The sequence below is a fragment of the Pithys albifrons genome, chromosome 8, assembly GCF_047495875.1.
Source record: "Pithys albifrons albifrons isolate INPA30051 chromosome 8, PitAlb_v1, whole genome shotgun sequence".
Classification (NCBI taxonomy): Eukaryota; Metazoa; Chordata; class Aves; order Passeriformes; family Thamnophilidae; genus Pithys; species Pithys albifrons.
The window spans coordinates 16299183-16314952 of NC_092465.1; the positions used below are offsets into that span (position 1 = coordinate 16299183).

The 15770-nt window shown below is 42.2% G+C and overlaps 1 protein-coding gene across 1 annotated transcript in view; it reads right to left on the reverse strand.

Annotated features, from left to right (window-relative positions):
- Positions 1–495: 495 nt before the first annotated feature.
- Positions 496–15770, reverse strand: part of USP37 (ubiquitin specific peptidase 37) — a 36238-nt gene continuing 20963 nt past the window's right edge. Inside the window, exons 18-24 of the mRNA XM_071562832.1 lie at positions 12444–12696; positions 10301–10467; positions 8438–8498; positions 6566–6681; positions 5271–5340; positions 4607–4745; positions 496–4013 (exon numbers count right to left, since the gene is read on the reverse strand). Coding sequence (XP_071418933.1) covers positions 3926–4013; positions 4607–4745; positions 5271–5340; positions 6566–6681; positions 8438–8498; positions 10301–10467; positions 12444–12696 — 894 coding nt within the window. The 3' untranslated portion in view covers positions 496–3925. The remainder of the gene's footprint in view (positions 4014–4606; positions 4746–5270; positions 5341–6565; positions 6682–8437; positions 8499–10300; positions 10468–12443; positions 12697–15770) is intronic.

Genomic DNA, 15770 nt, shown 5'->3' on the forward strand with positions numbered 1-15770 from the left:
GGACCCTCTGCAACTTTTCTGAGTCCTTCCTTTGCCCTCCCTGCATGCAGAGGTGATGCAGAAGCTGAGCATGCCCAGGGAGCCAGAACTGTCCCATCCCACCTCCACCCCTGCAGCTCCAGGCTAAAGGTCCAATATACAGCTGGAGCCGCTCCCTCCCTTATCGCCTGAACTGCTGAACTGCAGAAAATGTGTGGTACCAAAGGTAAAGGAGGGGACAGACACCAAGGATCACTTGTCCTTGCCCCAGGAGAGGAGGGCATCTTTCTTCCACTTGGGTTCCACAGGGATCCTGAGAGGCACTGGGGTGTCCCCCACGGGGACACATTCCTGTCAGGGGGGGCTGGGTTTGCACGTGCTGAAGGGCATTGAATACACACAGAGGATGTTCCCAGGCAACTGAGCAAAGTTCCAATGCCAAACTGGAGGTAGAGGCGCGGTGCCCATCAAGAGGCAGCAGCCCAGGCAGCATGGAAATAAGATCCCAAATCAAGAGAGGGTTAATAAAGAGGTTTTATTTTCACAAAAATCTATCTACACATCATTTAAAAATGGGCAGGGGGAACCCAAGAGCAAAAACTGTAAAGAATAGAGGAACAGGTCTGTTAAAACACAGAGAAAAGCGCTGCTCCACATCAACAGTGTAAAGAACCAGAGTGTAAAGGTGCAGGTAGAAGCCGGTAGCAGCCACCCCGGGGCCAGCAAGGCTGGAGTCTGGCAGCAGACCACATGGACAGCAGCTGACAGGGGTCCTGCACCCTTTTTTTTCTCTTTGGTGGGCAATTACAGGGATTAATTAGCTCCATTAAAAACAAAGCAGATAAATTATTCCCAGACCCCTCCCAGAAGCACGACTTTCCCCATGTGCCCCACGCTGGGTGAACCGCAGCAGGAAGGGCTGAGCTGGCAATCAGCCCTTCCTCAGATGCAGGACTGGAAGGAAGATGCACGCGCAATGGTTATCTGTGCTGCACTGAGCAGGAGGTGGAAGGCGATGCCATGGCCACAGGCTTTGGAGAGCCCCGCTCCCTCCTCCTGTTGGTCCCACGCTGCCACTCCAGTTGGGAAACCTTGTCCTTGCCTTGCAAAGGCTCTTTGGGCAGCCCTGCTGGCCAGGGCTCCCCAGGGACCTCCACACAAGCTCTAGTTCATTGACACGAAAGCTTTGCACCTCTCGCATTAGGGGTGTAAATCAAGAGCAAATTAGCACAGTCAGACAATGAAGGGACAAAGAAACAGTGGGATGGGAATTCCTTGAGTTTATATGTTGAATTACACTTGCACTAAACTGGGCTGATTCAGAAGGAAGTAAATATTTAACTGAGGAAGAGCTTGCACATGTTCAGAGACCACAACTGAGCTTCACCTCCCTATACCCCAGGATAGGTATTCCACGAGGAAAGGCTGACCTTACTGAACTTGTTGCTGCAACAGTGTGAGCAGTGGGACTGATACAGCTGGTGGGCAGCACATCCCTTGAGAATTACATACCTATCTTCCTCCCCCCTGCTCAGACAGGGACAGGGAGAAAGCTGTCTTCTGCAAGGAAGGGGCTCCATGGACACTCCTGCAAAGGTGAAGGTGCAACTGAGCTGCCATATGCCAAACAAAAAAGCTTAATTAATAGATGTCTGCAAATTCTTAATGGCTAGAATAACAGGCAAGAATTTTTTGTAAAACAGGGAACACTGGTTTTAAGCATCAGCTTTTGCATCTTGATCCAAACAAAACTAGTTTTGAACAAAAGTTACTGTACTGAAAAATCAGGCAATGTTTGTTTTTATTATAAAATTAACTGGAGTGCAGTGCCTTGCAAAAACAACCTTGCCACCCAAGAAAGCACAGCTGATTTCTGATACTACAGAAATACCCAGTTATTTACACTACGAGCAAGGGATGTGCTTGGGGAAAACAGCTTTGCCCTCTGGACAGAGCAGTCCATCACATTCGCAGGGCGATCAGTTCAAAGGACAACTCCCATGTCACCACCTCTTCCCATCGCCTGGAATTCTACCAAAATTAGCATCAATAGAAAAGTATAATGCCTTGTAATAAATTAACATATACAGCCCCTTGGGCTGCATCTCACAAGATAAATGTGTCATGTCTACAACCAAACATTTGCTCCTAGCTCAGAGGCCAGGAAGACACCACTGTGACCTGGGCCCCCAGGCTTGTCACACACAGGGACTGGGAGGGAGGTCAGCCTCTTCACCACACTGGGGTCCCCCAAAGTGCTCGGGGTGGGGAGGATACTGATGGCTGTCACTTGCTGCTGTGCACACGGGTCGGAAGAGGCCACTGAGACACCAAAATCTCCAGCCAGGATAAACTCTGTTGAGGAAGTCTCTGTGAAAGGTGTCTGCTGTCTGCTAAATTGATGGTTTTGCCTTGCTTTGCTTCAGCCGATTTATTCCTGAGAAACTCCTAACAATAGTTTTAAAAACTCAGAAACTATTTCAACAGCAAAAAAGGTGATTTTTTTTTTCTTAAAGAAGTCTTTCACCTCTGAAACTCAAGCTGCGAAAATCAGAACTAAAGGCCAGAACAAGAGCAATTACTCTGCTTACAGCAACTCTGAAATGAGTAAATACCAGTGAAAGGAAACATCTGCCCCTGCTAAAATAGTGCAAAAGTGCTGAAAAAAATGAAGTGGGCTTCTCCCCCCACTGCTGAAACAAGCTATAAAAGGAGCATCATGACTCTAAACCCAATAAAAAACAACACTTCTTACTAACCATGTTCTGTTTATGCTGAACAAGGGCGTTCTGAAAGCTTTCCACTCGGTTTAGTTTCACAGTTTGAGCACTCTGCACACCTCAGAAAGGAGAATGGAGGCGTAGCTGCAGTACAAAGCCTCTTACCCTTGGAAAAAACGGGACCAAGGCAGGAGCCTGGTTCAGTCATAAAGCAATTCAAATGCCAGGTGCTGCCCTGCAGACCCTTTTCCCAGCATCCCTGCTTCATGATGATCCAGGCCTGCACAGGAAGGGTAATGCTAGAACGCTCTTTCCCTTCCAGAGGATGCAAAGTCCCTCACCTCCTGCCACTGCTCTCTCTGCTCCAGGTGTTCAGCTACCCCAGAGTCACACTGGAGCACTCCAAGCAACACAACTCCAGTGTGAAAAACAGCACACCCAACAAGAGACCTTGCCTCTTCAAATGGTACCAATGCAACAACCTCACAAAAAGAATGCAATCATATAATAGAACTTGCAAAACAAAAAAGAAATCACATATATCATAATCTCATATCTAAATGAGGATGACTGAATGGTGTAAAAAAACGACAGAGCTGCCACCAGTTATCAAATACATTCCACAGCACCAACAGCTTGTTTCCTGGAACCGCATGTAAATAGCGGAGCACTCACAAACCCATGAATGTCACAACACATCAGCTTGAGTGATTCCAAAATGCCTGTTAGCCAGACAACTGGCAAGAGCCTACTCTGTGATCTGGGTTTCCAGTGAATATTACTAACACAACACACGCCAGGTTACAGTCTATTGCTTAAATTGCTCTTGGAGGGAAAAATAAAAGCGTCAAGTGATATGTAAATCTTCACCACTCACATCTCAGAGGTGAATGGGCTTTTAAAGTCTAGTCTCTTTTTGCACTATTTTTTAAACCAGTTTATGAGCAGCTGTAGTCTTGTGGCTTGATACAACTCTTTAAGGCTCCATGCTGACAAAGTATTTGAGAAACAATAAAAACTTCACCACAGGAGGATCGCTCTAGGATGTCAAGGTTTAAACTCGTAGTTCAGGCCCAGGATTTGCACAGATGGTTCAACAAACTGAGCATCCCATATTTCTATCATTTGTCTCTTGTTTTGGCCCTGAGCTGTTTGTTACTCCTGCGTTGTCTGGCACAAGTTCACAATCTGCCTTGCTTCTCAGGAGGAACAAGGTGTTTTACTCTTCACAGAGGCTGCCGAATCGACCTTCCAACTTCCATGCTAAGTGGCTGTGCATTTTTTTCTGTTTCTAGTAACTCATCGAAGATATCCCTAGAAGAGAGGGAAAGACCAACAGTGAAACCTACATACAATAACAAACTGCTATGTAGGACAGCCCTGAGGGAACCAGCAAATGGATTTAATCCACAAACTCGAGCATCACGGATCCTGGCAGAGAGAGGTGTCTTATCTGGCATCTACAAGCAGCAATAAAGACATAAGAGGAGGAAAAACCCCCTTTCTTCAGTTCTGTGTACCTGAAAAGGTATAATTTCTACCTACCAACTTCATTTTGGCTGTGTCCTGAGATGATCTTGGCTGCAAAAACACAGCTGCTAGGGGCAGGGATAATGGCATTCATAAATATCACAGCATTTAAGGAAAGACTCAAGCTCCATTATGATTCCTGGTGCAATGCATGCATAGCCAAGACACTGAATCCCCTTCTTAAAATATGATTTAATGCATTTCTTAAAACCCTATGTATTAGTGACACACAATCTCACACCTCTAAATGCAGAGCACTTCAATATCGTCATTCTGCATAGTTTTCATTCCAGCCAAGAGGACTAGAGGAAGAAGAGAAGCCACTTCCTCATAAACTGCAGGTAATTATGAGTACCAAAATGCCCCAAGACACCTACTTGTGCATGTAGAAGAAGATGTAGCCACTTCTGTCTCTGTCACACTGAACAGTGGTCTCAAGAGTTCTAGACACTTCCAGGTCATTGTAGGTGAACCAGGATTGCTTCTTGATATCATAGACATCACTGATATAATGACCTTAAAAACAGAGAATCACAGAATGGTCTTCGTTGGAAGGAACCTCAAAGATCATCCCAATCCAAACCCCTTGCCATAGGCAGAGACACCTTCTACTAGACCTGGTTGCCCAAAGCCCTATCCAACCTGGTCTTGAAAGCTTCCAGGGATGGGGCATCTGCAACTTCTCTGGGCACCTTTCTTTCCATGCTGCAGTTTGACCAGTAAGTTCGTTAGCTGTGCTACACACCCTGCTCCACACACCTATGTCAGATTTAAATGCTGAAAGACCCTTCAGATCCTGGTCCCCCCATCCTTCCCTCAGTCAGCAGGTAACAAGCACAAGCAATTCCACAGAGCCCAGAAGCTGTATGTTTTCTACAGGTACCATGACAGCCTCAACCTGCTCCCCCATCAGCAAGTCATGAGATAAGATTTACTTTGCTGCCTGGATTCCTCTCAATAAATAATCCTGGTATGGTAATTCTGTATTACAGATTTTTTAAGCTGGTTAAGAGATGAAGAAGAAAATATGGTATTTTATACCTGAAGATGATGTGCTCCCAATATGGCTGACGATGCTGATGAGACGATAGGAGTGAGGAAGCTCTCCTGTCTGAATAAAAGAAATACAATTAAAGCTTTTAGGCATTCACTTCACCATGTAGCTTATGGACGACTTGTACCTGTGACACCAGCTTTGGCTGCTGTATTGAAAGTTGCAGTCCAATCACAGATTAGAGAAACAGACACCCTGGTTCACATCAAACAAGGAGTCCTTTCAGAAGTGGGAAAGAGCCTCCCATCTTATTTAATCTTTCAGCAAGCCAATGAACACGCAAACGAGCCACTCTGACCTCAGAACAGATGTTGACATGAGCTCTACACTGCAAAGTTTTCTAAACAACCATTTCCTGAGCGACTTCCAGTGATGTCAGAATTAATCCACCAAACAAACAGAAAAGCCAAAAAGGAACACGATGCCTACTTCTGAAGTATCAAGGAAATACCCTTGATAACGGTACACAGATTTAACACCTATTACGAGATATGTAACCTAAATTCTCTTGTCCTGCACCTATAAAACCAGTAGACAACACCCTCTCTGCATGCAGGAAACATGCTCTGTCTATTCATTGGTTTTTGACATTTTATTTTAATCTTTTCTGGCCCGGAAACATTACTGATATGACTTGCTGACAAGACTCTTAAAACATAACTGTTAGTTTAACGGTAAGAGACTTGACAAAGAATTGTAAGGAAAAAAAGCACTCAAAGAAACTCCAATTATTGAACCCTTTCTCCTAGACACAGTACCCCTTCCACTGAGGCAGGTAGGCATGCAACTTCCCCGCTGTTGCTGTGTTGAGTCTGAGTGTGCCAGTGGCTGGCAGCACAGCCCAGTTTACAGTCAGGTGTCCCTAATGGCAATAAGATCTTGCCACAACCTCTCAGTTCTGATGGTGCAGCACCTCAAAGCCCATGGTGCTGCAACTAAACTATCATGGTGGCTGAAGTCCTCTCCTCTGTCTGTAAGCAAAAATTTCACAGGGCCATTGCTTTACGAGCACTGGAACATTTCTGGTATAAAAGTCAACATTGTCCACATCTCAGAAAAACTGAGGTGTTCTCTACAGCTTTTTTTGCTTTGACATTTTGTTTTGGAGGGGTTTTTCTAATTAAAATGGCACAATAATCTCTTATGATAGCTATGTTTTCACTTCTGAACACAAAAGACCTTTCTAGTCTCTGTGCCTGCTCTGTAAAACTACCTCCAGCACTAAACTGATGCTAAAGAAGGTGTATATTCCTCAGCTGACTTTTGAAATCATAGATCACACCTCAGCATTTCTTTTCAGCTCTTCTGCTTCAGCTTCTGAATACTCCATGTCAAGAACATCCTCATTCCCAGAGTCTTCATCAGAACCAACGCTGTCCAGGAGAGAGCTGTTAAACTCTAGATAGCATAGAAACAAAGATACTGTGTGAGAAGTCATGGACCACACAGGAATCCACAACAGGTTCAGATACATTTACGACATAAACAGGCACAATAAGATTTCAAGCTTCCTTTCCAAGGAAAGCAGGAGATACTGGAATTTCCAAATAAAAACTCTCTCTCCCTTCCCCAACTTGTCAGAGCAAGTTAAGTATCTTGGAATTAATTTTAGCATCATCTCCCTCATACTTTTCCAAAAGGGCACTATGGCAATGACAGCTGGGTGATAAAAGAGCATTTAAACACCCAGCTGGCTCCAGAATGCCAGCAGGCTGCAGCCAGGACTGACAGTAAGAGAAGTACAGCCGGTCTGGTCAGTGAACTGCAAGTTTCTGCAACGAGAAGCTATGAATTACCATTTTAACTGTATGTTGCATTAACAAAGTATATTTTTGAATTAAAACTGGCATTAAAATGCTATTGCTGGCAGCAGGCATCTTTTCATTGTTTTCAATGGAAAGAAGGCTGCTCACCACAGGAACTTCCAGTTTGCTTGGCTGAGCAAAATGCAGGCAGCTTTCTGTAAAAAGCCGGAAGGCACCACTGCTCCCTGTACACGCTGTTCCAAACTTCCTGGGGTTCTGCAGCTACCCGACTAATTTAAGATTTTGTACAGTACTCATTAGGAGAAGTAGTTATGCTTCCACCAATTAAATTAAAGCTATGGAGTTCTGGGTGGATGAGAAGTTGAGATTAACAGGACACTGCTCAGGAATTTATTCTGCTTTGTTTTCAAGAGACCGTAACACCAGCTATGATGCAGACGTGTTGCCAAATAGATTCTCACACTGCTTGTCCTGTTAAATCATCAGACACTGGATTAGTATAATCTTCTTGTGAAGTTTATAGATCACTCCCTTTAACTGAGAACCCTTTACTGATGCTTTCCATGCTTATTTGGGCTGTAAGCTAGACTATAGCCAAGAAACACAGCCACTTAGGTAGGTCTCTGCATGAAGCACTTGCCATGGGAATTGCTAAATGCCACTTCACCAAAGGTCTCAGGTTCTTTGGTTACAGTATCACTGGGATCCTTCATAAGACAAATGCTACCAGCTATATGTTCAAGATTATGATCGTGTCCTTGAACAACTGCTAGCTGATGGCTTGCAAATGAGACAGTAGCAAGGTAATGCTCGTGGTGAAGCCAAGCAACTGCAAACCAAGATGGTGAACAATTTCTAGCCTTGAATTCTTCCCCATGAATGAAGAAAGACCTGAGAGGGACTGGGCACTCAGTCTGCCAGAGCTCAGACTAGGGGATGCTTAGGCAGCATTCAACTTCTTTTCAGAAGTTGAGAAGAGTTCATCCAGTAAGGACTGAGGGCCTTTAGAAGCACCTGAGCAACTACAAGTATCTTAACACAACACTTCATTGCTCCTCCCTCTCCCTCTTTGGAGCAGGAATTTTCTCTCAGTTATGCTTTGCTCTGCCCAATTGTATGAAATCACCTGCATATTACACATCAATCTACATGTCTCTGTGTCTAACTAAAAGCTCGAGAGACTGAAATAAGCAATTTTTCAGATTAAGTTTTTGCTAGCATTTGCTTTCACAACCAAGAAAAGCTGACTGTGAACAAAGCCTAACACAACAAAGCACACACCAAAAGAACATGAATCCCAGCTGTCTGACACTCAGGAACTGCACTCATACGCACAGATTGATTTTTCCTCAAAAGCAACACACTTGAAGAAGTTAAATAAGTTTCACCTTGTAGACTTAATTCCGTGGCTCGTTTGAGGTCATCATCCTCTTTCTGTTCTCGTGCCTCCTAATGGGAAGAGAACAAAACTTAGCTCATTGAGACATTTCACTGTTTAAAATTCTTGTGGGGCTCTTTTTCCATTGAAACTGTGCTGCTCTGGTTTCTACAACAAACTTGACATTGTAAATTAAAGGTTCTGTGTGAAGAAATGTTTGTAACCAGCAAGAGTCCAATGTTCCCGTGCAACAGAACCTGGGACAAACCTTCATTAAGGCTTGTCAAAGCTCCTCAAGTTTGGTATGCAGCAGAGCGAGTCTCTACTAACACCCAATGCTTTCTCTGGATCATTAATGTGAAAAGCATCTGAATGAATTTGCAACCCTTCGGTAAGGAAAGCTGTCATTTACACACAAAGCTCCTCATGCTTTGGCAAAATTGAGACTTCTACCCAAAGCCAGCTGAGGACACAGTCATTAAATCCTGACAGACTTTATTATTTTTAAGCCGTTTGAAAGTAGAGCCCATGGTTCTGTGTAACAGGAGTCACTCACAAAGACAGGATGCAAAAAGACACCACTAAACAAACAGATATTAAAAATATTACCGTGACCAAGTAGCAAAGAAACTTCAAGTCAACAAACACTTCTAATGTTTGAGTAATATCATGCCCTTGTTGCTCCCACCACTCTTGAAAAGCCCAGGACTATAGCAAGCTAGTCTATAATATTTAATGAGCTGGCTCCTTAATTCAGGGTTTGAACGCTTTCAGCACACCTGAACGCAGCACCCCAACTATGTATTTCAAATCAAGATAACCACAGCTACCACATTTCCATGCCCAAGTCATCAGAATAGCAGATTTTTGCTTCAGAACTCCAGCAGAAACAGACTCAAAGGGCAGTTTTACATTATTAGCATGAGGCCTTTTATCTCACTATTTCTAAAGCATTTGGGAATCTTTGTTAAACTACTCAGCATTGCTGAATCAAAGCTACATCTGGCATGGAATATACCAACCAGCACCTCACAATGAGTAATGGGAGAGAAAAATCCAAGAGCCATGGAAACATCAGATCTCATAAGGAAAACCATGACAGCTTTGGTATTAATAGAGAGCAGACAAGGGCACCTATTTAAAAAAAGACCTGGCTAAGAGCTTGATTAATTCCCAGAGGCTTGGTGAAACTTGTGGAAATCATTTACAGGTCTGGAAACTCAAGTGGAATACAGATGGTTAGCTCACAACCCAAGCTCCCCATTCTTTCCAAATGTAATTTAAAGGACTTGTTTCAGATTAAATGACTTGGGATCCCTTTCCCAATTTAGTGAGAGGAAAGGGTCACATATATGCTCAGTTCCTGTATTCTTCACCAAGCATCCCCTACTTGCTGGGACTAGAAACAGGCTAAGATAGACATATCTTTAACTTGACCTGACATGGCTGTTCTTAGCTTTGGCTTTGAAACCTGCCTCTTTCACTGAGACTTGACTTGACATGCTGCAAGAAACAACTTCCAGGGAAGCTAAAGGTGGATTGGGAAGAGTGAGAGTTTAGTTCACTTTATCATTGTTTTTAACATAATGTGACAGGTCAGCGTATAAAAATGCATGGAAAGCTTTGAGAAATCTGTGGGTCTGTGATTTGATATACAGTCTTCAAAGGACTTACAAAATGTGCCCAGAAGTATCCAGTGTCATCACTCTACTGATACTGGAGCTAGAAAAACCCCAAACTTCTGCCCATCTGGTTATCTCAAAAAAGCAGCAGAATGCCCTTGCAGTTACTGCCTGAAAGCAAACTTTTACTTTAGCTGTCAGGTTTCCAGCTTTGGGGAAGTTAACTCAAGGAAGCAAACTTTATTTCTTACTTGCTCTTGAAGGCTTTGGGCCAGTGCCTGTTGAAGTTCTTGTTCTTCCCTCTCTCTCTCCATATCATACTGCTGCAGCCAGTCAACCTCTCCCTGGGAGCCTTCTGGAGTTTTGTTTTCCTTGTTCTCATCAAAATCTTTAGTTATCTCTGTGAAATTGGAAGGACCTGAGGAATCAGAAAGTAGTTATGTTTTCCTGAGCCTTCTGTTTGTGACCAGTGAAGTTCTCTTTAAATCACCACAATCCTTGCAGCACAGTGACATCTATTGACAGGGACAGCTCACCAGCCATAAAATACCCATGCAAAAGTCATATGAAAAAAGCTCCAAAGGACAGTCTTACATCCATTTTAACAGGTATACAATGAACCATTTGAACCTGTTCCCTTCTTAGCCTTTTATGTTCACTCAGAAACGCAAGTTTAACTGAAGTAAGAAGACACACACCATTGGGTTTCTGCAGCCACGAAGCTGACACTTAAATTTCTCTGTAAGAAACCATGGATTATAAAAATTTGCATTGCATATTATACCTCAGAGTACTACAGATGAAGCCACAATTAAAGACAAATCATATGCCAGACGGAGGAAAGCACAAACTTCAAGCACTACTTAAATTTATCACCTTTTCCTTCAGGTAAGAGCCTCAGTCTTGTGAATGCTACGTACGGCTTTAAAGGTGCATGAAGATTAAAAATTTTCAGTTCATCATTAAAGTGAACACTGTGGCACAAGTGCTTTACAAAACCTCTAGAATGAACACTGATTCAACCACTACATACACCTCCTGCAGGTGCAGGACAGTTTGATTCTCCCACTTGCTTTCAACTGGGAAAGTATCAGGACCTGCTCCAACTGTTGTTGTGCTGCACACTATGTGAAAATTCTTAGTTTTGTTCTGTGCAGACTTCAGTGTCAGCTGATTAGTTATTAACAAGGAAAATATGAGGCAGGTCTTGGTATCTTTGAGCCCTTAAACACAAGGTCACCAGAACCATAATCCATCAGTTTAATCCTCTTAAGATGAAAAACAAAACAGAGTTTATTACACGACCTTTGAAAACTTCCAATGTAAAAAGAAATACAGAACTTCTATTAAACACATTTTTTGCTCAAGTGTCAAAAAAGAGCCTTCAAATAATTATATTGTACTTTCCAAAGCAAACATGGAGAGAGATACCTTTATGTGGCCACACTCCATCACAGCTCTCTCACAACACTGTAAGTAACATTAGTGCCTAAAGGAGGGCATAAACCAGGCTGACCACAGACTTAGTCTTCTCTTACACTGCCTTCCAACATCAAAACTGTCAAGAGTTGTCCATTGAAACAAATGTAGTTTCTGGTAACAGTGGGGTATTTTGTTGCTAATATTTAACCTCCTGGATCTTAGAGGACAAGAGCATATTGTTGGTCTGTTTTTCAACACTAGCGGAATTTAAAATGTGACTGAAAGCATGTAGCACACAACAAATGATTCTTTTTCCTTCAGTTTTGGCTAAAAGGAGACTCAGTTTCTCCATACTGAGATCACACAGGCTCCTCCTTGTACTTAACTGTATCTCTGGGCCAGAGGCCATAATTCATTTGTTGAGACTATTAATGCTTAAGGATCTTCTCTCACATAAAAAAGTAATTTTAGAAAAAATTACAGAGATACAGTTAAATTCATTAGTAACTAGTGACAAAATAACTGCATTTATGAAAGCACTCTAATCTTATGCAGCCAGACACTCTCTTGCACACCAGCCATGTGAACATTGCCACCACGCTGCCCAGGCTGCAACAGATACAGAAATGAAAATACTTTCTGCTTGTGGAAGGATTCAATTCTAGACATGGCCAAATCTTAGTAAATTGAATTGTCTGGCACAGTAACCTGTAGAAGCATGTGTTAATCAAGACAGATAAAAATGGAACTTAACTCTGAATTGGAGAGGTGACCGACAATAAAAGAAAACACATTTTTGCAATTCAATGAATTAAACGCTTCATACACATAGAAATTGTAAAACTGAGGAAGTCGGGCAGTTTCAGCAGTGCACTTGCATCCAGTTTTTGCCAGCAGACATTACTAACCTGTTGCTATCAGTAACATGCTTTAGCCTGCTATAGTCCAATTAAGATGGTTACTTTGCCTTACCTGAGTCTAACACTGTTCTGGATTTCTCCATCTCCATAGATTCCAGGTTTTCTGGCAAATCCTGAATTTCATCATCTCCAAAACCAGTGTCTGGGCTGCTTGTGAGCTTATCTTCGTCATGGCTCAGAGACTGAGACGCTTCCCTTTTGCTAATCTCCAAGACTGCTGCTAGCAGCTCATCTTCACTCATCCCATCAAAACCAGCATTACCCAGCTCAGGTTTATCACCCTCCATTTTACTTCTCTTTGAACTCTAGAAATGAATGGAGTTATGATTAAGTACTTGAATAGAAAGGTATATAACATCAGCTTTACATTTCTCTGCAATTTTTAAAAAAAAAATTTATTAAGCCAGGGAGTGGGAGCTTGGCTCCCCATCAACATTCAACAGTTACATGAAACTTAATGGAGAAACAGCTTTTGTAGCTACACTCACTCCAAAGAATAAAATTTAAATATAAACTACAACCAGTTTTTACAACCCCAGTGGATTAACATACACAAGGTAACTATTCTCTTCTCCCTCCTTTCCTTCAACATGTGTTCCCCCACAGGTTCTGATGAACCTTCAAGCCACTGCCATGCTGGTGCTGAGACACAAGCAGGGAAATTGCAACTTTGTTACAAAGCGATGTAGCAGCAAGAATACAGGGATGGAAGAATAGGAACTGAAATTGGGCTGGTATGAAGAGCAATTAACATTAGGTTTGGTGCTGCAGACCAACCATATGACTCTGCAAACCAACTAAGAACACAATTAAAAAAGGAAAGGGAGGAATTATTCTTTTCCAAGGAGAACAGAATAACTTTCAATTGGAAGAAAGAAAAAACACTTTAGTCTTAACCTGAATTTTTCTTTTTATATTTTCCTAAAACTGATGCTCATCATCTCCGATACCAGTGGTTTGCAAATAATACAGTAATTTCAATCACTTTGACACTAACAGTTAATCAGGTTAACCTCCATGTATACATATTTACACAATTACACTATTTACCATATGCTTAGAATTTTTTCCTATATTATGTCAAAAATGGAGTAAGACAGAAATTATCAGGATGTACTTCTCCAGGTCTTATTTGAAACTGCATTTGGATGGATATCAGAACTTTGCTAAAATAAACAAAAATACATTTTTAGTGTAGCTTTTTCCTTAAACACAGCGAGCTCTTGATGAGCAGGACTAGTTTCATAGAGCAAACATTTCATATTAAAACTGCCTTATCAAACAAGATTAGCAAATGAATTAGCCAACTAAACTGCTTGTTCTAGACATGATGCTCTCCAAGTATTAGAAATGACAAATTTAAACCTCTTTCCTCACAGCTATTCATGCTTTGAATAAGTAAACAGATTACTTGCTTTTTAAGCTTTCTGATTTCCCTCTCTGCACCTGTAGGCAACCAACATCAAAACTGGTTTAGCTCTTCAGCAAACCCCAGTTCCAGGCTCTCTGCCAACAACTACCACTAATTCAGTGCTGGACTTTAAAGACTTGGCAGCATCTGTGCATTATTTGAATACAACTTTTCTACTAGACATTATTTGCATAGATTTAAATACATAAGGCTCTAAGACGGATTGCTTTAAATGAGTATTTTTAAGAAGTCCTTCAAATACTACTTCATCTGCAGAGGCAGAGATGACAGGAATTGCAGTTCTGTCCTGTTGAGCTGGATAACTGCTATTTGCCCCTAAACCCCAAAGCCATACACAGATGCTAATCCAGCTGTTCTCTCAAGGATGTTTTGCCAGCAGTGCCTGGCAAGGGATGTACCAGCCATATAAAGTGAATGCCAAGCCCTTAATGCAACCCCATCTACATCTGCTGAGAATTGTATCAAGGGAAATGGTGCAGAAGGAGTAATACCACAAGGACCAGGAGCAGGTCCCCCAGGACAACACTGAGAAGGTCAGAGAATGTGGTTAATGGTAAAAGATGGTTGGTCACACCTCTGTTTGAGAAGTGGCCAATGTGCATGACCACAGGATAAAACCATTCATGTGGAATCATCACCACCACTCTTTCTTTCCCATAACAGGCTATAAAGCCTGCAGTGCATTAGTTATTCAAATTAATAGGCTTTATTCCCACAATTTCTGCACTCACAGTGCTTGTGTATAGGGACTACCCACTCTTCCTCACAAACGAAACTCAAGGAAGAAGGTAGGACAGTTTGAAACATCTTTTCCACACGTAAAAGTGACTTCAAAGACAAACTCATTTCCTTCCCCCAGCCACAGCCAGTTATAGACGGGCCACAGGACAGCAGTTGCCTACCCTGTTCTTGAGACCTTCAGCAAAGGGTTTTCTGCTTTTTCCCAAAGCAATCCATTCCATCCCTACGCATTCTGACTATCAGGAAGCATTCCCTAATATTTAATCTAAAAACTAGTGTCTGCCATTTAGTTGATTACTTCTTGTTCTATTCACCACAGCATGGAAAACAGCTGAAGTGTTTCTATTAATTTCATTTCCTTCCTTGAAGACACAAGCCTTGCTTAGGTTTCTCCTTAAACTGAAGACCAAACTAAAGACCATCTGTTTGCTATTTCTCCTAAAATCTTCCTTTCTAGACCTCTGATCATTCATGTTCGTCTCCTCTGGCCCCTCTCCAATTATACAAGCCTTTTCAGTCCAAAGCCCAAAGATTGATACAGAACTCCAGCTAAAGCTGAATGCTGAGGCAAAAAGGAGAGTTTCTTTACACAATATGCAAGCTATGGCTGTGTCTAGATACTTCTGTTTTCAACTCACCTGACCCTGTGACCTTTCATGCCCTTTCTGAAGGTCCACTGCCTTCCCGGCTGTTCCCATCCCACATTTGCAGCTGATTAATCCTGCTAAGATTAGCACCTTTAGCCTGTTCCTACCAAACAACCCCTCCTATTTTTATACAGTTTCTCAGATTTGTCAAGATCATTCTCATCTGTAGTTCCGAACTTCATCAAACTGGCAGCTATTCTCAGCTCTGGATCTTCTGAAAATTCAATACTCAGTATCTTACTTTATAATTTATCATTTATTAAATACTGGATCAGGATTCTCCCTTGGTTTCATCTCCCATCAGATCAGAAACTGTAGATATTGTCCTCTTGTCACTTAATGCTGTTCATCCAGTTTTACACCTGTCCTTTAATGCCATAATCAAGACCACAAGTCTCTGCTTGATGAAAATAACCCTGTGAACATTGTAAAAAATTTTAGAGAAGCAAGATCTTTAGAAAAGCTGAGATGCAGGACATTTGTCTCAAGCATTAGGCCTGCAATACTCTCAACAGGAGAAAGTGGTACTGCCAGACAATCCTCTAAGCTGCTTCTTTTC